The 23,154-nt window shown below is 43.3% G+C and overlaps 1 protein-coding gene across 2 annotated transcripts in view; it reads right to left on the bottom strand.

Moving 5' to 3' along the window:
- LOC138661554 (neurogenic locus notch homolog protein 1-like) overlaps window positions 1-23,154 on the bottom strand; it is an 89,673-nt gene that overhangs the window by 33,633 nt on the left and 32,886 nt on the right. The window contains exons 2-13 of one of the 2 annotated variants that reach the window (XM_069746356.1): window positions 15,637-15,718; window positions 9,073-9,209; window positions 8,016-8,351; window positions 7,792-7,914; window positions 6,626-6,856; window positions 5,527-5,682; window positions 4,729-4,914; window positions 4,499-4,612; window positions 3,109-3,342; window positions 2,350-2,460; window positions 1,783-1,969; window positions 1,204-1,352 (exon numbers count right to left, since the gene is read on the bottom strand). In XM_069746356.1, coding sequence (XP_069602457.1) covers window positions 1,204-1,352; window positions 1,783-1,969; window positions 2,350-2,460; window positions 3,109-3,342; window positions 4,499-4,612; window positions 4,729-4,914; window positions 5,527-5,682; window positions 6,626-6,856; window positions 7,792-7,914; window positions 8,016-8,351; window positions 9,073-9,209; window positions 15,637-15,718 — 2,046 coding nt within the window. The remainder of the gene's footprint in view (window positions 1-1,203; window positions 1,353-1,782; window positions 1,970-2,349; window positions 2,461-3,108; window positions 3,343-4,498; window positions 4,613-4,728; window positions 4,915-5,526; window positions 5,683-6,625; window positions 6,857-7,791; window positions 7,915-8,015; window positions 8,352-9,072; window positions 9,210-15,636; window positions 15,719-23,154) is intronic. The other variant, XM_069746357.1, reaches the window with a different exon arrangement.

Below are 23,154 nucleotides of genomic sequence, written 5' to 3'. Positions count from 1 at the left end.
AGATGGACACTCCAGAACATTCACTTTGTTCTGATGTAGCCAATGACAGGTCAACTTGGCCTTGTGTTTTGGATCGTTGTCATGTTTGAACGTCCAAGTACGTCCCATGCGCAGCTTCCGGGCTAATGATTGCAAATTTGCCACCAGTATTTGTTGATAACGTGCTGCATTCATCTTTCCTTCAACTTTGACCAAGTTTCCTGCACCTTTGTAGCTCACACATCCCCAAAACATCAGTGATCTCCCTCCATGCTTTACAGTAGGAATGGTGTTCCTTTCATCATAGGCCTTGTTGACCTCACTCCAAATGTAATGTTTATGGTTGTGGCCAAAAAGTTCAATTTTGGTCTCATCACTCCAAATTATCTTGTTCCAGAAGTTTTGAGGCTTGTCTCTGTGCTGTTTTGCATATTGTAGGTGAGATACTTTGTGACATTTGCGCAGTAATGGCTTTCTTCTGACGATTCGACCATGTAGCTCCTTTTTCTTCAAGTGCCTCCTTATTGTGCATCTTGAAATAGCCACACCGCTAGTTTTCAGAGAGTCCAGTATTTTAGCTGATGTTATTTCTGGGCTTTTGTTTGCATCCTGAACAATTTTCCTGGCAGTTGTGGACGACATTTTTGTTGGCCTTCCTTTGTTAATCACAGTTTGAACACTGCTGACTGGCATTATCAATTACTTGGATATCTTTTTGTATCCATTTCCTGTTTTATACAGTTCAACTACCTTTTCCCGTAGATCCATTGACAATTTTTTTGCTTTCCCCATGACTTACAATCCAGAAACATCAGTGGCTGGATGAAAGATGCAAGAGTCTGTCTGGATCCCAGAAACTCACTCAGCTTTTATGCACACACACTGATTACAAGCAAACAGGTCACAGGTGAGGATGTTACCTTTAGGAGCCAGTCAAACTCATTTGTGTCAACTTCTGTGCATGTTATCAGGCCAAAATTACCAGGGTGTATGACCTTTTGATCAGGGTCATTTGGATGGTTTGGGTTGTCATTATGATGTAAAAAGAGAAAAGTAGTTTGACAATAAATGGCTTCACCCAACCACTAACCATGAGTGGAGAACAAGTTTTGGTGTTAGCATTCATATTCTCTGAAAAAAAGGCCAAGAAAGCCAAAAATTCTGCAGGGGTATGTAAACTTTTGAGCACAACTGTATCTTATGTCTCTGTATATGGCTCGGTACCGGTGTATCCCACAGGACAGCTGCAGTTAAACCCATCCTGGCGCGGTTGACAAGTTCCCCCGTTCTCGCACTGACTGGTCGCACAATCATTGACAGGAGAATCGCAGCTGGGTCCCGTCCATCCATCATCACAGTCACACCGAGAACTGCTGAGGAGAAGGAAAGACATAAGTCATCCATTTTTTAATTAAATTTTTTCTCTAATTTTTATCTGCTCTATGGAACCGGTCCGGTCTGTTTATTAATACTCAGAAAACGTACAACCTTCTCAATACTTTTGGATTAATGAGAAACCTCCTAATTTGCATACATCGAGAAATTCAATAGTAGACAAATATTGGAACCAGTTTTTCAGAAATTTACTATTGACAACAGATCGAGATGTGATCGAGCCGATTGTTGCTCTGCGGAGACCGGAATGTGAAACAGCGCCGCTCAGTGGGTAGTGGCCGTGAGTGGTACTGCAACCTCTCTCCCACACACTTTTTTCAGAACTTGATGTTAAAATTCCAGAAAACTCACCTTTTTAAAAATAGATAAATTATTACTAAAAACTTGATATCGTAGAAAGAAACGCACCTATTGTCCTGACAACTGCCATGAACGCAAGTAATGTTACTACAGCTTATATTCTGCAGTGTGCAGGCAGGAAGGACCGTCCCGGGAGGGCAGGCACACAGGAAGTCACCATCTAGATTGCTGCAAGTCCCTCCATTTTGGCAAGGATTGCTCATGCATTCATCAATGTCAACATCGCATAGAGATCCTGTGAACAGAGGGCAAATTCTAGTGACAACTCTGCCTTGTGCAGCTTGAAACATTTTTTTCCCTCTAAGGCTATGTTCACACGTTGCATTTTTGCAGCTTTTTTTTAATGCAAATTTTTCAGCTGCGTTTCACAGTACCAGCAAAGACTATGAGATTTCAGAAATCTCACGCATTTTCACACATTGATTGCAATGGGTAGTGCAAAAACGCTGCAAAAACGCAGGTATCATGATGCAGTATATACACGGGACTTTGAGCCTATCTTAATTAGAATAATAATAAAATGGTCATTCAATTAAAAAAAGATGTATGACGTTCCTCATAATTTTTATACGCAGTTTCCAACACAAGACGAGTGATTTATATGTTTTACGTAACCTGAGAATCCGAGATGACATTGACATTGGAAATCATTCACCAGGTCGACGCAGCGTCCTTGTACGCACGGGTTACTGGCACATTCATTAATATTTGCATCACAGGTGGGACCTACAACAAAAAGATAAGCGAGTAAACAGCAAGCAACAATCCAATTCCACCATAGACTGTATCTGGGGATGAAGAGCTGCCCGGAAAAAAAATTAAAGGGGTTGTCCAGAATTAGAAAGATGTGGTTGCTTTATTCTCATATATATATGGTATGTATAGGATCGGGCTTACACGTCGGTTAGGTGGTGCTACATCTCATTTTGTCTTTTTATATATGTATATACATACTGTATATAAAAAAAAGTCAGATCTAACAAAATCTGAAAATATTTCATCCTATTCTCTAAACACTAAAAAGCAAAAAAAAAAAAAAAGAAGAGAAACCCCAGAATCCCTGTTCCTCCCCCCAGTCCCTTGAAAAATGCAATAAAAAGCGACCAAGTGATGAAAACATCACATATAACCCCAAGTAGTACCAATAAAAGCTACAACTCGTCGTACCTAACAAGCAGGCCCTCGTACGGTTATGTTGATGGAAATGCAAATAAGCTGTGGCTCTCGGAAGAAGGGGAAGAAATAAAAACACAAAGGAAATTTGCCAGTGACAAGAAAGGGCCAAATACATGAGGTGACAAAGAGAAATATAAACATGTAAAAGAGCCAACACAGCGATGGCCGAGGGCAGCGACAGAGGAGCGGATGTGGTACCTGTCATTCCTGCCTCACATAGACATTCATAACCATTTTGGCGGTCCAGGCACGTGGCTCCATTCTGGCACGGCTGGCTCAGGCACTCGTCGATATCCTGATCACACAGAGGGCCGCTGTAACCTTCCTGACATTCACATGTGAAGAACCCCAGGTTGTCCACACAATGGCCGAAACGACAAGGAGAGCTGGAGCATTCCTTCACATCCAGGTCACAATGTTTGCCCTCAAAACCTGAGGAAAGGAAAATGATAAGATGGTGGGATGGAAACAGGAAATCACCAAGAAGAGAACGCGAAAGATGAGCGAAAGAATACAGGGAGCGTTCTCTGACACGGCCATGACATGACATCCGGTAAAGAGGATAGCACTGATTGTCAATGGCTCCTGTCATGGTGGGATGTGTCAGGACATATCAGGCAACCAGCGGACATTTAGGTCTTGAAGTTGATGTGTGGGAAGTGGGAAACTGGGCAAGTGTAAGGCTCGGAGCCAGCGGTGTACCACTAGTGACAGCAGGCCACAGCTCCAATATGGGGCCCAAGAGCCGGTTCTGACTGGATACAGACAGATGTATAAATGGATGACTAGACATGGACTTATTACTGGATGACTAGGTATGGAGGTATGACTGGATGACTATTGGTGGATGTATTACTGATGACTATTCATAGATGTATTACTGGATGGCTAGACACGGATGTATTACTGATGACTATTCATAGATGTATTACTGGATGGCTAGACACGGATGTATTACTGATGATTATTCGTAGATGTATTACTGGATGGCTAGACATGGGTGTATTACTGGATGACTACACATGGATGTGTAACTGGATGACTAGACATGGGTGTATAAATAGATGACTATTGGTGGATGTGTGGATGTATTACTGATGACTATTGGTGGATGTATTACTGGATGGCTAGACATGGATGTATGACTGGATGACTAGACATGGGTGTATAAATAGATGACTATTGGTGGATGTATTACTGGATGACTATTCATAGATGTATTACTGGATGGCTATTGGTTGACGTATTACTGGATGACTATTGGTTGATATATTACTGGATGGCTAGACACTGATGTATTACTGGATGGCTATTGGTTGATATATTACTGGATGGCTAGACACTGATGTATTACTGGATGGCTATTGGTTGATGTATTACTGGATGACTAGACATGGACATATGACTGGATGACTAGACATGGATGTATGACTGGATGAGTAGTCATGGCTATACGGCTGGATGACAAGGTATGGGTGTATGACTGGATGACTTAGTGTGGATGTAAGCTCTCCGAGCATAGCTAAGATGGCAGTGAGGTATGTGTATCAGAGGATATCCATATAAGATAGTGACAAACCTATCTCACCTGGAGGACATGAACAGAGGACATCATTAATTAGATCTGTGCAGTTCCCTCCATTTTGACAAGGAGAACTTGAACATTCATCGACCTCCAGTTCACAAAGATTTCCCATGTATCCTGTAGATGGACGGACAGCACGTACAATTCATATAGAAGGTTTACATGAAAGGTTTTTCCATTATTATCACTTCATAGGATTATGTTCTCATTTTTACTGTTCAGCCAAGTCTTACCAGGTGAACACATGCATTGGAAGTGACCTAGAAAGTCTAAGCAGGTGCCTCCATGGTAGCAGGGGTTCGCTTGGCATTCATCGCGATCTGTCTCACAGCGGGCACCAGTGTAACCAGGAGGACATTGACACAAGAAGGAGCCATCGGTGTTAACACATTCTCCACCGTGTTCACAAGGAGAAGGTCCTGCAGAGATCACAACAGTATCAATATACGGAGTATAGAAAGAACGGCTGAGAAAGAGAAGACCAGAAGATTGTAGAGATGGAAGAAGAGTGTCACGCTGTGACTTTAGAGTGTAACAACCTCCAGCAGCAACAACGATCTCCACCTCAGCACAGCCACTCCAAAGAGCTAAGAAGTAAAACTTTCACTGGCGAGGAAGAGAAAGTCTGGTCAGATTTATAGGGAGAGGAAGTGACCAGGTCAGGAACAGCTGTGAGATGGAACTGCAAGTTTCTAACCAGCATAGAAAGGGTCGTTAACCTCTTCAGCACCAAAGGAAACCAAATTAATTTAATATAAAAAAACAAACACCCAGGCTAAATGGAAGATCTGCGATTCACAATACAAGTGTTTTCTTAACTCCAGATCTCCCAGGAGGGCGTGAACCACTTGTCATTTAGGGACATGGCAAAATCCATGAGGTAGGGTGGTTGCTTGGTATTTTTGGGCATTTGGACAGCAAAAGGAGGACTAGAACTACAGACAGAGAATAGCGGAAGATTGTGGTGGTCGGTTGGTTTATGTTTTTGTAGATTTAGACAATGAAAAACTAAAACTGTAAAAAAAATGCACCTAGTTGGCATTCGTTCAGATCCTCATAGCATGTGAGTCCGGTATACCCTGCCTGGCAGCGACAGAACACCTTGTGGGATGAGGGGTGAGTGTCACATGTGGCATTCGGATGACACTGATTTTTTAGACAACCGTCCTCCATATGGCATAAAAGACCTGGAAAGATGGAAAATAGCCGGGAACACAATTATACGAGGTCCATTTATGGAGGTGAATTTATGTAATACCACTCACTAAATATTATACACTTTTAATGCAATAAGTCCAAGAGAGATAATAATATTCAATAAATCAATTAATATTTAGAATACATCAATTAGGACAACTTAAATTGGAAATCCTGTGGCTTGGATTATATCACCAAATATGTCCATAGAATCAGTCACCAGGTCTTTGCTCCCCCATCTGAGAGTAGCATGATGTAGGACTAGAGACTCCAGTGATGCGTCACTTACTGGGCTCCTTGCTGTAGTTTTCATTAAAAACTGTTTTATCTGCTGCAGATCTAGCAGTTTGCTAAATGCTGCGCTCTGTATAACCCAGCCCACACCACTGATCTGCAGCTTTCTGCGTTCCCAGTGCATAGGCAGAAATAAGCCAATCAGGGTTGGGGGTGGGGTCAGACGGCCTGGCAGCTGGTTTACTAGTCCTCTAGTGATAATCTCCTTCTGGTAAAACTGTAATTATGTAAAAACTGCAGCAAGCAGCCCAGTAAGTGACACATCACTGGAATTAGGGTTTCAGGTTGTACATTATTCTCTTCTCAAATTTGGTAGCAAAAACCTGGAAACACATTCCATTTAAATAGCTTTCAGTTGATCTCTTTTGTGGTCGAAAGCTTTTCCTAATGAACCCCCCATACATATGCGTGCTAGGTTTGGCTGAGCATGCATGTGTTCTTAACCGGCTCAACTTGAAAACGAATGGATTGGGCATGCTGAATCTCATCATGCTTGATCATTCTTTCCCTGGACAACATCTACCAGACTACTACTGAATCCGATAAAAATGTGGCCTGGTTGGAGACCCTACATGGAACCATACATGAATACTAGGTGCACACTATCTTTGTATATGTCGATAATTCACATTAACTTACCAATCCTCCCCGGTGGGCACTGGCAGGTATATGTCCCCACCTGATCAATGCACGTAGACCCTTCCGCACATGTGGCTGTGGCACAATCATCGATGTTGTGCTCACAGTTATCGCCATCCCAGCCATTGACACATACGCACTTGTACTGACCAGGAATGTTCTGACAGGTTCCTCCATTCCTACATACACCACCAGCCTGGCATTCGTCAATGTCTCGAGAGCACAACCCTCCTGTTACAAAGAAAGGTAAGCGGGAGTGAAAAGAAAAATGAATGCAAAAATGTGTCTACACACACAGACACGGACAAGTAATGACAACAGATCCAGAAGGACCATCTGCCCAACAGAAGCACCGGACAAGTGCGGGATAGGCATTAACAACCATTATCACAGGTTGGTTGGAACAGAACAACTTTCGCAAATCATGAAAAGTAATAAACTGCAAGTCATTAGGACAGTATCAATGATTTAGATAAACATTTGTCAATCTTTTCTGACCCCTATATATATGCACGCATGACTCTGGTGAGCACGCATGTGTATTTTTGTGGGGAGATGGGAGAAGACAGGGAAGAATCAGGAGCCCCAGTACGCATTATGTTGTTGAGCCTTCTGGCCAAAATCACCCGGTTTCGATGAGAAGGGCCAAACACATTAGATATCTTCAACTGAAAGCTTTCTGTCTCGAAATTTCACTCCCACCATACACATGAATACATGTTCACGTATTTATTGGTTCTCAATGGGAAGAGTGGAGTAAGACACTCACTGACACCTCAAGTGGTGACTTATCTTCCATGTCAAAACCCAACAGACCAACCCTTTCTTCCACATCATCTTCCATTGGGAAGGGTTGAATAACTCTCATATACATTAGAACAATGTTCGGTCTCGTGAAAACTGATAGATTTGTCTGTATGACGAGCTTTAGACCAATTATTTCCCACTTCGACACAGGTGGACACGGACAAAGAACAACTTATCCAAAGACTAATATCCCGTAGATGTATTTTTTCAAGTCCGGGCAGCAGGATATATGAATAGATTTATGGAGGACAAGGACTTCTTAGATGAGAGAAGTGGAATGGTGACATGACATGGGAACACAACCAACACTAGTGAGACGAAAAGATGAGATAGGGAATAATGGAGGGTTAGGACCTTACCTTCCCATCCAGGTGGACATTTACAGGAATATTTTTCAAGTCCGTCAACGCAGCTGCCTCCATTCTGACATTTGTGGTTGACACAATCATCGATGTTCTCCTCACATTGAGAACCCGTGTACCCTAATGTAACACACACAGAGCCATTCATTAGTAAGTAGGTTTCGTTAACGAGCCCATAGATGGTCACAAATGCTTCCATAGTTCACAGCTCATCCACTCACCCGGCGGGCATGCACACCGGTACAAGTTATAATTTGACTGGTAGCACGTTCCTGAATTGAAGCAGCTGTTCGAAGAGCACCTCCCTCGTCTCATTTCGCAGTTGGTGCCATCGTACATGGTGGGACAGTCACATCTGAAGGACCCTATGAAGTTCACACATGTTCCACCATTTTTACAGGTGCCAGCTTCTTGGCATTCATCCACATCCTTCTCACATGCCTCCCCGTCAAAGCCAAGCTGACACTGGCACTCAAACCCGGGTGGCTTGTTGACACATTTTCCATTGTTCACGCAGCGATTGGTGGTGCAATGGTCCAGGTCCATGCAGTTCTTGCCTAAAAGGAATTTATATTTGAGAATATCTACTAAACAGTTTTGTTGCCTTCAGACACTATTTATAAATATTAATTTTTAGAACGAAGAACTAAGTGGCTGAGGGATCTCATCAAGACATTGATGACCGGTGACCAGTTTCACTCCATAAAACCAATTGTTGAATTACTGGAATAGAAAACAATATTGCTTCCGTACATCATAGTAACTCACAGGAAGAAGATGACTATGGATCTTATATGCTTACAGGAAAATTAGGTGTGGTCTGTCCTGCACTGTCCCGGAAGACACTGGAATGGTAAATTACTAATGTGTCATAAACAGACGACAGAAGTTCTTCTCCTCGGATGTTCAGCCCAGGAAGACGTTTATTCTGGATGGGACAGATCATCTTTCATAGGACAAGAGAACTCCAACTCTACTCTTTGCAAAATGATGTGCAGTTTCTGTAGCGTGACTCTCTGCCAAGAACTGTGGCAAAACCACAACGTCCGTGCTGTATCTCCTCTTATATAGACAGATCATATAATAATAATTTTCTTATTAGGCATTGTGTTGGCCAGACCGACCCTGATGGAAATTGCTGTAGATATTTCCTGGACCCCAGAATACCATTATGTTAATTAGACGTCTTTTAACCTTTTTTTAATAATCAAGTCAGTAAATATTTCAAATTTCATTATGATGATGATGACGGTGTCCTCTTATTGAAAGCAAGCTCACCTGTCCACCCAGGTCCACACGTGCAGCGATATTCTGTGGCAGACAGACGTAAACATGTACCACCATTTTGGCAGATAAGTGGGAAGCAAGGTGGCCCAGCTTGTTGACAGTGGTCTCCCAAGAACTCTTCAGGGCACCTAATAACAAAGCAAAAAGTTTATTTATTGTGATCTTACATGGAAAAAAATATATCAAAAGTGTAAGAAGAGTCAAAGGCACTGATGTATTCACTGTTTTATTCGGAGCTCAATAGTCAATTCCAGCAGCGCTTCAGCATGTGGGCCTTCCTCAGCTGTAATGATGCTTTTAGAGCTCCAAATACTCCACTTTGATGTGCCTTTGGCTCTTCCTCCATCTTCCTGTTCTTAAACTATTTCTTTAGAAATAAAAAAAGGATCTCATCTACTTTTGCAGATGACCATTAACTTTGTAAAAGCTTCATGCTGAGTAAAATCATGGAGCTTGTTCTTTCCCCCCCAAAAAAAAACAACGTTCAGAGAGCCAGTCCTCTCCTTTCTCACAGGTACATGTGTTATGGACCTGGTGGTTAGGAGCACCCGAAATGACCTGATGGTTAAACCGATACAGGACAAGCTCTGGGAAGTGGGAACTCTGCTGACCGCAACCCCTAATCCTATCACACACACTAGAAATAGCCGTGGAGTGTACCTGACATGGCCTAGACGCCTCGTCACAGCCTAAGAACTAGCTAGCCCTAGAGATAGAAAATAAAGCCTACCTTGCCTCAGAGAAATTTCCCCAAAGAAAAAGGCAGCCCCCCACAAATATAAACTGTGAGTTAAGATGAAAGTCACAAACACAGAAATGAAACAGGTTTTAGCAAAGGGAGGCCAGACTAACTAAACAGACAGAGGATAGGAAAGGTATCTTTGCGGTCAGCACAAAAACTACAAAAGACCACGCAGAGTGTGCAAAAAAGACCCCCGCACCGACTCACGGTGCGGAGGTGCCACTCTGCATCCCAGAGCTTCCAGCTAGCAAAGCAAAATCATGAAAGCAAGCTGGACAAGAAAACAATGAACAGAAAATAACAATCAGGGACTTAGCTTCTTGCAGGAAGAGACAGGTAACCAGAAAGATCCAAGAGCGAACTGAACCAGTACTAGAACATTGACAGCTGGCATGGAGTAATGATCTGAGTGGAGTTAGATAGAGAAGCCAGCCAAAGAATAACCTAGGTCACCTGTGGAAGGAACCTCAGAACCAGCAACTCCACTCACAGCCACCAGAGGGAGTCCATGGACAGAACTCGCCGAAGTACCATTCATGACCACAGAAGGGAGTTCGATAACAGAATTCACAACAGTACCCCCCCTTGAGGAGGGGTCACCGAACCCTCACCAGAACCCCCAGGCCAATCAGGACGAGCCAAATGAAAGGCACGAACCAGATCGGCAGCATGAACATCAGAGGCAACAACCCAGGAATTATCTTCCTGACCATAACCCTTCCACTTGACCAGGTACTGGAGTTTCCGTCTCGAAATACGAGAATCCAAAATCTTCTCCACCACATACTCCAACTCCCCCTCGACCAACACCGGGGCAGGGGGTTCGACGGAGGGAACCATAGGCGCCACATATCTCCGCAACAACGACCTATGGAACACATTATGTATGGCAAAAGAAGCTGCAAGGGCCAAACGAAATGACACAGGATTGAGAACCTCAGAAATCTTATAAGGGCCAATGAAACGAGGCTTAAATTTAGGAGAGGAAACCTTCATAGGAACATAACGAGACGACAACCAAACCAAATCCCCAACACGAAGTCGGGGACCAACACAGCGACGGCGGTTAGCGAAACGTTGAGCCTTCTCCTGGGACAATGTCAAATTGTCCACTACGTGAGTCCAAATTTGCTGCAACCTGTCCACCACAGAATCTACACCAGGACAGTCCGAAGGCTCAACCTGCCCTGAAGAAAAACGAGGATGGAAACCAGAATTACAGAAAAAAGGCGAAACCAAAGTAGCCGAGCTGGCCCGATTATTAAGGGCGAACTCAGCCAAAGGCAAGAAGAACACCCAATCATCCTGATCAGCAGAAACAAAACATCTCAGATATGTTTCCAAAGTCTGATTGGTTCGTTCGGTTTGGCCATTTGTCTGAGGATGGAAAGCCGAAGAAAAAGACAAATCAATGCCTATCTTAGCACAAAAGGATCACCAAAACCTTGAAACAAACTGGGAACCTCTGTCCGAGACGATGTTCTCCGGAATGCCATGCAAACGAACCACATGCTGGAAAAACAATGGCACCAAATCGGAGGAGGAAGGCAATTTAGACAAGGGTACCAAATGGACCATCTTAGAGAAGCGATCACAAACCACCCAGATGACCGACATCCTTTGAGAGACAGGGAGATCTGAAATAAAATCCATGGAAATATGCGTCCAGGGCCTCTTCGGGACCGGCAAGGGCAAAAGCAACCCACTGGCACGAGAACAGCAGGGCTTAGCCCGAACACAAATCCCACAGGACTGCACAAAAGAACGCACATCCCGTGACAAGGAAGGCCACCAAAAGGATCTAGCCACCAAATCTCTGGTACCAAAGATTCCAGGATGACCAGCTAACACCGAACAATGAACCTCAGAGATAACTCTACTAGTCCATCTATCAGGGACAAACAGTTTCTCCGCTGGACAACGGTCAGGTCTATCAGCCTGAAACTTCTGCAGCACCCGCCGCAAAGCAGGGGAGATGGCAGACAAAATTACCCCCTCTTTGAGAATACCAGCCGGCTCAGGAACATCCGGAGAGTCAGGCACAAAGCTCCTTGAAAGGGCATCAGCCTTCACATTCTTAGAGCCCGGAAGGTATGAAACCACAAAATTGAAACGGGAGAAAAACAGCGACCATCGAGCCTGTCTAGGATTCAACCGTTTGGCAGACTCGAGATAAGTCAAATTCTTGTGATCCGTCAAGACCACCACGCGATGCTTCGCTCCTTCAAGCCAATGTCGCCACTCCTCCAATGCCCACTACATAGCCAACAACTCTCGATTGCCAACATCATAATTGCGCTCAGCAGGCGAGAATTTTCTAGAAAAGAAGGCACATGGTTTCATCACCGAGTCATCCGAACTTCTTTGAGACAAAACAGCCCCTGCTCCAATCTCAGAAGCATCAACCTCGACCTGAAACGGGAGCGAAACATCTGGCTGACACAACACAGGGGCAGTAGAAAAACGACGCTTCAACTCCTGAAAAGCCTCAACGGCCGCAGAGGACCAATTGACCACATCAGCACCTTTCTTGGTCAAATCAGTCAATGGTTTAACAACACTAGAAAAATTAGCGATGAAGCGACTGTAAAAATTAGCAAAGCCCAGGAACTTCTGCAGGCTCTTCACAGATGTAGGCTGAGTCCAATCATAAATGGCCTGAACTTTAACAGGGTCCATCTAGATAGTAGAAGGGGAAAAAATTAAACCCAAAAACGAAACCTTCTGAACCCCAAAGAGACATTTAGACCCCTTCACAAACAAGGAATTCGCACGAAGGACCTGGAACACCAATCTGACCTGCTTCACATGAGACTCCCAATCATCCGAAAAGACCAAAATATCATCCAAATATACAATCATGAATCTATCCAGGTACTTTCGGAAGATGTCATGCATAAAGGACTGAAACACAGATGGAGCATTAGAAAGCCCGAATGGCATCACCAGGTACTCAAAATGGCCCTCGGGCGTATTAAATGCTGTTTTCCATTCATCGCCCTGTTTAATACGCACAAGATTATACGCCCCTCGGAGATCTATCTTGGTGAACCAACTAGCCCCCTTAATCCGAGCAAACAAATCTGACAGTAGCGGCAAAGGGTACTGAAATTTGACCGTGATCTTATTAAGAAGGCGGTAATCAATACAAGGTCTCAAAGAACCATCCTTCTTGGCCACAAAAAAGAACCCTGCTCCCAACGGTGATGACGACGGGCGAATATGCCCTTTCTCCAAGGACTCCTTTATATAACTCCGCATAGCGGCGTGTTCTGGCACAGATAAATTGAACAGTCGACCCTTAGGAAACTTACTACCAGGAATCAAATTAATAGCACAATCACAATCCCTATGAGGAGGTAGGGCACCGGATTTGGGCTCATCAAATACATCCCGGTAATCCGACAAAAACTCAGGGACTTCAGAAGGAGTGGAAGACGAAATTGACAGCAATGGAACATCACCATGTACCCCTTGACAACCCCAGCTGGACACAGACATTGATTTCCAATCCAATACTGGGTTGTGGACCTGTAGCCATGGCAACCCCAAAACGACTACATCATGCAGATTATGAAACACCAAAAAGCGAATATCCTCCTGATGTGCAGGAGCCATGCACATGGTCAAATGAGTCCAGTACTGAGGCTTATTCTTGGCCAAAGGCGTAGCATCAATTCCTCTCAATGGAATAGGATACTGCATGGGCTCCAAGAAAAAACCACAGCGCCTGGCAAACTCTAAGTCCATCAAATTCAGGGCAGCGCCTGAATCCACAAATGCCATAACAGAATAGGACGACAAAGAGCAAATCAGTGTAATGGACAAAAGAAATTTAGACTGTACAGTACCAATGGTGGCAGACCTAGCGAACCGCTTAGTGCGCTTAGGACAATTGGAAATAGCATGAGTGGAGTCACCACAGTAAAAACACAGCCCATTCTGACGTCTGTGTTCCTGCCGTTCAGCTCTGGTCAAAGTCCTATCGCATTGCTTGGGCTCAGGCCTATGCTCAGAGAGTACCGCCAAATGGTGCACAGCTTTGCGCTCACCCAAACGCCGATCGATCTGAATGGCCAAGGACATAGACTCATTCAGACCAGCAGGCGTGGGAAATCCCACCATGACATCCTTAAGGGTTTCCGAAAGACCCTTTCTGAAAATTGCCGCCAGGGCACACTCATTCCACTGAGTAAGCACAGACCACTTTCTAAACTTCTGACAATATACCTCCGCTTCATCCTGACCCTGACACAAAGCCAGCAAGATTTTCTCTGCCTGATCCACTGAATTTGGTTCATCATAAAGCAATCCAAGCGCCAGAAAAAAACGCATCAACATCACGCAATGCAGGATCTCCTGGCGCAAGGGAAAATGCCCAGTCTTGAGGGTCGCCACGCAAGAAAGAAAAAATAATTTTCACTTGTTGAACGGGGTCACCAGAGGAGCGGGGTTTCAAAGCTAGAAACAGTTTACAATTATTTTTGAAATTCAAGAACTTAGATCTATCCCCAGAAAATAAATCAGGAATTGGAATTCTAGGCTCTAACATCGGATTCTGAACCACAAAATCTTGAATGTTTTGTACCCTTGCAGTGAGATGATCCACACAAGAGGACAGACCTTGAATGTCCATATCTACACCTGTATCCTGAACCACCCAGAGATTAAGGGGAAAAGAAAGACAAAACACACTGCAGAGAAAAAAAAAATGGTCTCAGAACTTCTCTTATCCCTCTATTGAGATGCATTAATACTTTGGGCCAGCTGTACTGTTATGGACCTGGTGGTTAGGAGCACCCGAAATGACCTGATGGTTAAACCGATACAGGACAAGCTCTGGGAAGTGGGAATTCTGCTGACCGCAACCCCTAATCCTATCACACACACTAGAAATAGCCGTGGAGTGTACCTGACATGGCCTCGTCACAGCCTAAGAACTAGCTAGCTTTAGAGATAGAAAATAAAGCCTACCTTGCCTCAGAGAAATTTCCCCAAAGAAAAAGGCAGCCCCCCACAAATATAAACTGTGAGTTAAGATGAAAGTCACAAACACAGAAATGAAACAGGTTTTTAGCAAAGGGAGGCCAGACTAACTAAACAGACAGAGGATAGGAAAGGTATCTTTGCGGTCAGCACAAAAACTACAAAAGACCACGCAGAGTGTGCAAAAAAGACCCCCGCACCGACTCACGGTGCGGAGGTGCCACTCTGCATCCCAGAGCTTCCAGCTAGCAAAGCAAAATCATGAAAGCAAGCTGGACAAGAAAACAATGAACAGAAAATAACAATCAGGGACTTAGCTTCTTGCAGGAAGAGACAGGTAACCAGAAAGATCTAAGAGCGAACTGAACCAGTACTAGAACATTGACAGCTGGCATGGAGTAACGATCTGAGTGGAGTTAAATAGAGAAGCCAGCCAAAGAATAACCTAGGTCACCTGTGGAAGGAACCTCAGAACCAGCAACTCCACTCACAGCCACCAGAGGGAGTCCATGGACAGAACTCGCCGAAGTACCATTCATGACCACAGGAGGGAGTTCGATAACAGAATTCACAAAATACATGACTTTCATGGCCGAGTCAATATAGCCGTGTATTTGCATTGTCCATCAACACATCCCCGGCCACCTACTGCCTGCCGACTCTAACCAAGTGATGCCTTCAGCCCAAAGATTCCTGACAGCGGTCCTGCTTGGAGCTCACTAACTATAATTCTGTAACGATTAGTCCAGTTTGAAAAACTCTGGACACCTAAATTCTAAAGTCCCAGCAGTATTATATTATAGGATCCATATGAAGCCTCCAGTTACCTGCAGTATTGGGTGCCGTTCTGAAGGGCGATGAATGTTCCTCCATTAAGGCAAGGATCTTGAACATTTTTGTACTGTGAAGCTGAAAGAAGAGAGAAGAGCCAATGAATGAATCAATTAAAAAAAAAAAAAGAATGAGGAAAAACAACAATTTCACCTTATTCCCGAAAATGAATACTAGTGGGAGAGCCTTACTTGCCAATTGGTGATGTTCTGATTCCACAATCCGTGCACAAGTGCTATGCCGAAAATTTACAACCTGAACAAAATAGGTCCTATCTAGAGATGAGCGAAAAGATTCCCACTACTCTGTCCAGCACCCACCTCGGTTTATCATGGCAGGAGGACCAGGGCAGTGCAAACTTCCTTGGTTGACATTCAAATGCGGATATCCTGGGCAACACTTGAAGCTACTAAGGAGTCGTGGGCACCTTGTAATGAGAAAAGGCGCCAAGGATGCCGGCATTCAAATGTTGACCAAGGAAGTGTGCACTGTCCTTGTCCGACTTCACCAGAATACCAAAGTGGTCCCTGGATCAGGGTGGTGGGAATCTTTTTTCTCAACTCTAGTCTTAACCTATTAAGACCTACTAAAGGGTAAGGCATGGTGGAGGAAACACAATTAGGCCCAGGCAAATTAATGTGTCAAGCATACTTGGCAAATTTTCTAGGAAATGCAGGAGGTTCCCTGGAAAGGAACTCCTTGAGAAGCTGGCAAAACTCCTAGGTGCCGAAAAGTCTCCTAGCAACTCCTGAAGAAGTATGGAGGAGACAGGAAGAGGCATGTAAGGGGCTCTGGAAAATGGATGTGGCTACAGAATAGAAAAAATATCAGTGTCCTTTGGTTGGTCTTGCCCAGAAGTTGTCAAGTGTGGAATCTGCTAAACCGTACTAATGAACGTAGCTGAGCCGGAGTCACATATCACAGTTCTGCCAAATATCAAATGTGCAGAGGTGGCAGTGACACTTAGGTTCACATAATGATAATTAGTGACAATAATGCACAGTGGCATGAAGTACACTTTACCTATCAAAGAAAATGCATCTAAGGCGCGTTTCACATCAAGCTTCATCAGAGGCTGTATTATGTTATCCAAGAAAGAATATATTTTTTATTGATTATGGGTCTTGCACATTTCTATATAGGTAATCTTGCATATGAATGTATCCTACAATGGTTATATAATGGCTTACACCACATAAACTACATGAACCTCCGAGGCACCGAGCTCTTTTGTTGCTTTTCATTGTCTCCAGCTCCGGATACGGACGTGTTGCCAGTAACATTTGACAATTGTCCTCACTTCCTATAACAGCGGCCAAATCTGGAGAGTTTTATATACAAGCGTAAAGCAAATATTCATGGACTCAGCAAGCACAAGACCAACTTCTCTAGTTGGATCAGTTTACCTGAAATATTAGATCGAGATCATCACATTCCTGAAACAAAGTTTTTTAACCACATTTTTGGAGTGGTGCAACAATTTTGTGTTGCCCATTTTTGGGGTTTATTGTGAAATTATGTCCAATTAGTTTTTATTCTCTGCTTTTTTTTTGTGTTGTTCCAATACACCCAATGGAAATAAACACGTGTATAATACAGCATGTATAAAAGCAATAATTTTCTTGGAGAAATACTTAATTTTCTGGAACAATTTCCAGATACATACGCAAAAATAATGAACACACATATACATACATATTACATTACAATAGTTGGTAAAAAAGAAATATCTGCCATAAGATGAAGAGGGAAAGCAAATCTCACAGAAACCTTTTAGCCCCCGTCCAATCTATCTCTACCCTTCCCCTCCCCCAATGCTTGGGGCCAAACAAGGAACTGAGGCCTCAAAGCAAAAGTTACGTAAGGGGCGATTTTGGAGTGTTTGTATCTGTTGTACAGTGTATCCGCAATAGAAACCACAATACAGAAGTTAATTTTTTTTTCCGGACTTATATATTGTTGACCTATCTTTAGGATAAATCATAAATGTCAGTTCAGTTGGGATCTGATTGCACCTCCACTGATAAGCAGAGCTCCTTACACCACGTAGTGGCCATTGTCGGTACTGCAGCTCAGCTGATATTCAAGTGAATGTGATCTTAGCTGCAGTACCGAGAACGAGCACTACATGTTATATGGCGCTATGCTGTTCCAGCTCTGTACACTGCATCCTTCCAGCCATTGCGTCTGCCGCAGACAGCTGATCGGTGGGGGTGTCGGACCCTCACAAATATGGTACTCATGACCTAAAGATAGGTCATTTACATAAAAATCATAGACTTTTAAACTTAGCTTAAAACTATAAAATACAAGTAGATGGTGCACAACGTGTGATGGATGTGATGCATCCTCCTAGCCTTTTTACTTTTCCTCTTGGTCGGCTTACTTTACAACAATAGTTTGCACTAAAATTTTGGGGCAATTTTACACCCCTGTAATCCAAGATCTAGACACTTTTCAAGACTCTCTAACAAGGCAGAAAAAGGATCTGAAAACACAAAGTTTGTGAACCCTTCAAAATTTTCTATATTACTGCATAAATTTACATGTAAAGCGCCCTGGAATAAATGGCACTATAAAAATTATTAATAATAATAATAATAATAATAATACATTTGATCTAAAACTACATCCGATTTTCAAAGAAGTCCTAAAAAAGACATGATACCAGAATGTGGGTTACACAATACACTGTGTTCCAAATTATTATGCACATTGGATTTAATTGTCATAAAGATTTAATTTTTTTGTTTTTTAAATAAACTCGTGGATTGTATTGTGTCTCAGGGCTCAATGGATCACTGAAATCAATCTTAAACACATGTGATAATTAGTTTTCCAGGTGATTCTAGTTAAAGGAAAACTACTTAAAAATGATGTTCCACATTATTAAGCAGGCCACAGGTTTCAAGTAACATGGGAAAGAAAAAGGATCTCTGCTGCCGAAAAGCATCAAATAGGGCAATGCCTTGGTCAATGGACGAAAACATTAGATATTTCCTAAAAACTTAAGCGTGATCATCATACTGTTAAGAGATTTGTGGCTGATTCTGAGCACAGACGTGTTCGTGCTGATAAAGGCATAATGAGGAAGGTTTCTGCCAGGCAAGTTCATTGGATTAAGAGAGCAGCTGCCAAAATACCATTACAAAGCAGCAAACAGTTATTTGAAGCTGCTGGTGCCTCTGGAGTCCCTCGAGCCTCAAGGTGTAGGATCCTTCAAAGGCTTGCTGTGGAGCATAATCCTACTATTCAGCCACCCCTAAACAGTGTTCACAAGCAGAAATGGTTGCAGTGGGCCCAGACATACATGAACACTAATTTCAAAACAGTCTTGTTTGCTGATGAGTGTCGAGCAACCCTGGATGGTCCAGATGGATGAAGTAGTGGATGGTTGGTTGGTGGATGGGCACCATGTCCCAACAAGGCTGGAGGTGGAGGAGTCATGTTTTGGGCCGGAATCATGGGGAAACAGCTGGTAGGGCCCTTTAAGGTTCCTGAAGGTGTGAAAATGACCTCTGCAAAGTATATAGAGTTTCTGACTGACAACTTTCTTCCATGGTATAAAAAGCAGAAACCAGGAGCAAAATCATCTTCATGCTGACAATGCCCCATCTCATGCTGCAAAGAATCCCTCTGAGTCATTGGCTGCTATGGGAGATAAACTCATGGTGTGGCCACCATCTTCCCCTCACCTCAACCCTATAGAGAACCTCTGTAACCTTTGGAGGATCATCAAGCAAAAGATCTATGAGGGTGGGAGGCAGTTTACATCAAAACTGCAACTCTGGGAGGCAGAGAAATACAAGCAGAAATTCTGCAAAAACTCACAAGTTCAATGGATGCAAGAATAGTGAAGGTGACATCAAAGAAGGCTCCTATGTTAACATGTAACTTGGCCTGTTAGGAGGTTTTGGAGTTAAATAGCTTTTTTGTTCAGTGAATGTGACCTCCTAATGCTGCAAATTCCACAAATGAGCATTTTCAGTTCTTTAAAACATATCAAATGTATAGAAATTCTACCGTGCCTAATAATTTGGAACAGTGCATTGTGAGGTTTTATTCATTTTGGAGATTATACTGTTATCATTGGGAAGTTTCTTCAATAAAATTTGATGTATAATCTAACGGGTGATGACTTTTATTAGACTGACTGTCATTTGCACCGACCGTTTAGGAAAATCCGAGAAAAATATAATTTGCATAATAATTTGGAACATGGTGTATATCTAGAACAGAACCAATTTTTTAGGTGATTAATGAGATCGAGGGCAGTTCCCTGAGCACCGCTCCTTCAGATAGCAGATGTTTCCATTTACCCTGCATCTGAATTGGAAAATCCTTCACCTCAAAATAAAGAATCCCGCAAATCTAAAGATCAACGCCAGGCAACATATCTTGCCCTTCGTCATCCGACACCCGCTCCAATGGTGAATAAATTCCTCCACACCAGTACCCACCGCCCCTAACACTACTCACATCCAAAATCATTTTAGAATATTGGAAACCATTAATGATTCACCATCATTGAACAGTAATGTGGTGGAAACACAGGTTACTCAAACACATGGTGAAGAAGTCCCACGTTAGGGTAATATCCCGAATCATCAAGGGTCCCGCAAAAAGGTGGTCAACACATCTTTTTTTCAAATAGGTCCAAAAAGAGACATAAGAGGGGCTGTAGGGGGGAAGGATTCACCAAAACGAAACCCTAAAAAATAAACACCAATGACAAAACGATTGTCAACCTGAGTCATTACACTTCGCAACAGAATGACATAGCACTGTTAAACAAAGGCCTTAAATATGCCCCCGCGGCTAAATTTGATGAATTCCAAGTGTTTATTGGGATAAAACAGTTTATGAGGAAATTAACCATAAAAAAGAATTCCTTAAAAAGAACCCAGTAATGCTAACACTTTGATAGAACAAATTCAAGATCCAAAATGGGATGGGATAGTTGTTTTAGATTATGACCAGAACCATAAAACATATATGATAACGTTCAATGATCCTACATCAACCTTTGTCAGCCAAATAAAAGATTTAATTACTGGAGGGATAAATGATGGCTAAGTTAAAAAATCTGAATTTGAATTTATAAATACCATACACCCTAGGACTGCAATCTTTTATTATTTACCGAAAATTCATAATAACCTCACAAACCCGCCGAAGCGTTCAATAATTTCAGGGATTCAGTGTCTTACCTCTAACTTGTCACATTATGTGGACTGTCACTTACAAGAAAGATATTAGTTCCACTACTTCCAGCCTATCTCAAAGACAGCACTCATGTCTTATAATCCCTGGGACATATGCAGTGGCGTGTTAGGCAGGTTGGTTATAACGTCACTCTATGCCGTGATCCAACATGAGAAGGGCTGCCAAGCAGCCGGACTTTTTTTTTATAAATTTGAACAACTTCCGAGTAACCAAATTATTTTTTATTAAAGATTCTATTCAATTTATTTTAACTCATAATTGTTTTTAAATATGGGGCAGAATATTATATCCAGCAGTGGGGCACCGCCATGGGGACCTGGTTCGCGCCCAGCTATCCTAAGCTCCACATGTGTAGATGGGAGGAAGAGGCCATTTACCCTGATGGGGTGCTACGCATGAACCTGGTCCTCTGGCAACGCTTCATAGATGACATCTTATTTATATGGTCGGGGGACCAGGAATCGCTCTCTGAATTTTTAAACAACATTAATAAAAAATTATTAAATACTATTAAATTTGAAATTTACTTCAACAACAAGCATGCAAACAATTCATTTTCTGGACCTGAACATCTTTATTGAGGAAGGCTCTATACATACCAGCACGTTTAACAAACCGACGGACTCTAATAGCTACGGTATAACCCAATAGATAACTGCCACCTACACAGTTGGCTAACCAATGTCTCCAGAAGCGGCTGTTCAACCTGTGCAACCGCACAGGGGCCCAGAGCGGGAGGGGGCCCCCAATGGGCATACAAAGCAGTGAATGTGAATGACAGCCGGCGATAGTATTACTGCTAACAGGAGAAGCATATATTATGCTGCTGTCCAGCCGGCTGTCACTGCTGTGGTCTGCGGTGAGGTGACGGTAGCAGATGCTGGACCAGGAAGAGAGGAGTGACTGAAGCTTGCTCAGGACCTGTGAGGAGGTCACAGGAGGGGAGGAGTCAGGACTCACATGATCAGGGGCCTCTGTGTATTGCAGGACTCTGCTGTGCTGTCATGGTGCTACACGGTAAGCTTATGTGTAATATTAGGAGTTGGTTACAGTGTGGATGTAGCAGAGCCATGTGTGTGTGTACGAGGTGTACAGAGTGGAGCCATGTGTGTATCAGGTGTACAGAGCAGAGCCATGTGTGTGTACGAGGTGTACGGAGCAGAGCCGTGTGTGTGTATGAGGTGTACGGAGCGGAGCCGTGTGTGTATGAGGTGTACGGAGCGGAGCCGTGTGTGTATGAGGTGTACGGAGCGGAGCCGTGTGTGTGTATGAGGTGTACGGAGCGGAGCCGTGTGTGTGTATGAGGTGTACGGAGCGGAGCCGTGTGTGTATGAGGTGTACGGAGCAGAGCCGTGTGTGTGTGTATGAGGTGTATGGAGCGGAGCTGTGTGTGTGTATGAGGTGTACAGAGCAGAGCTGTGTATGCAAGGTGTACGGAGCAGAGCCACGTGTGTAGGAGTAAATATGTGTGGCCATTATACAGTATGTAGCATCATGTGTGGCCATTATACAGTATGTAGCATCATGTGTGGCCATTATACAGTATGCAGCATCATGTGTGGCCATTATACAGTATAGAGCATCATGTGTGGTCATTATACAGTATGGAGCGTCGTGTGTGGCCATTATACAGTATGGAGCATCATGTAGGGCCATTATACAGTATGGAGCATCATGTGTGGCCATTATACAATATGGAGCATCATATGTGGTCATTATACAGTATGGAGCATCATGTGTGGCCATTATACAGTATGGAGCACTGTGTGGCCATTATGCAGTATGGAGCATCATGTGTGGCCATTATACAATATGGAGCATCATGTGTGGCCATTATACAGTATGGAGCATCATGTGTGGCCATTATACAGTATGGAGCACTGTGTGGCCATATTTTTTTGTTTACAATTACTGTTTATGAAACAGTGTGATCAGCAGTGCTAAATGGCTGTGGTTCGGATGTGGATATGGGTGTGATTAGTTGTGAAATGGGTGTGGTCAGAGGTATGGCTTAAAATTTGCCGCTGCACACGCCGCAAACTTTATCCCTCTTTCCCCTCTTCAAAAGTTGGGAGGTATGGTTTAACTGCGCCCCTACTTGTATATGTTTGAGGAAAAGGTGCGTGTAAATGGGTGTGGCGTACAAAATGGCTGTGGTTTTCCTACACACAAACACAGAACCTGTTGTTAAAAATTTGAATCCCACCCCTGCTGTTATGTTTGCTAATGACAGGTGTTATGAAGGCAATCCAGAAACACAGTGTGCTAAGCGATCAGAGCGCACACAG

This window comes from Ranitomeya imitator, chromosome 2 (genome assembly GCF_032444005.1).
Source record: "Ranitomeya imitator isolate aRanImi1 chromosome 2, aRanImi1.pri, whole genome shotgun sequence".
Taxonomy (NCBI): Eukaryota; Metazoa; Chordata; class Amphibia; order Anura; family Dendrobatidae; genus Ranitomeya; species Ranitomeya imitator.
Note: the sequence above shows the minus strand (reverse complement) of the source record. Positions and strands in the feature narration are given on the sequence as shown.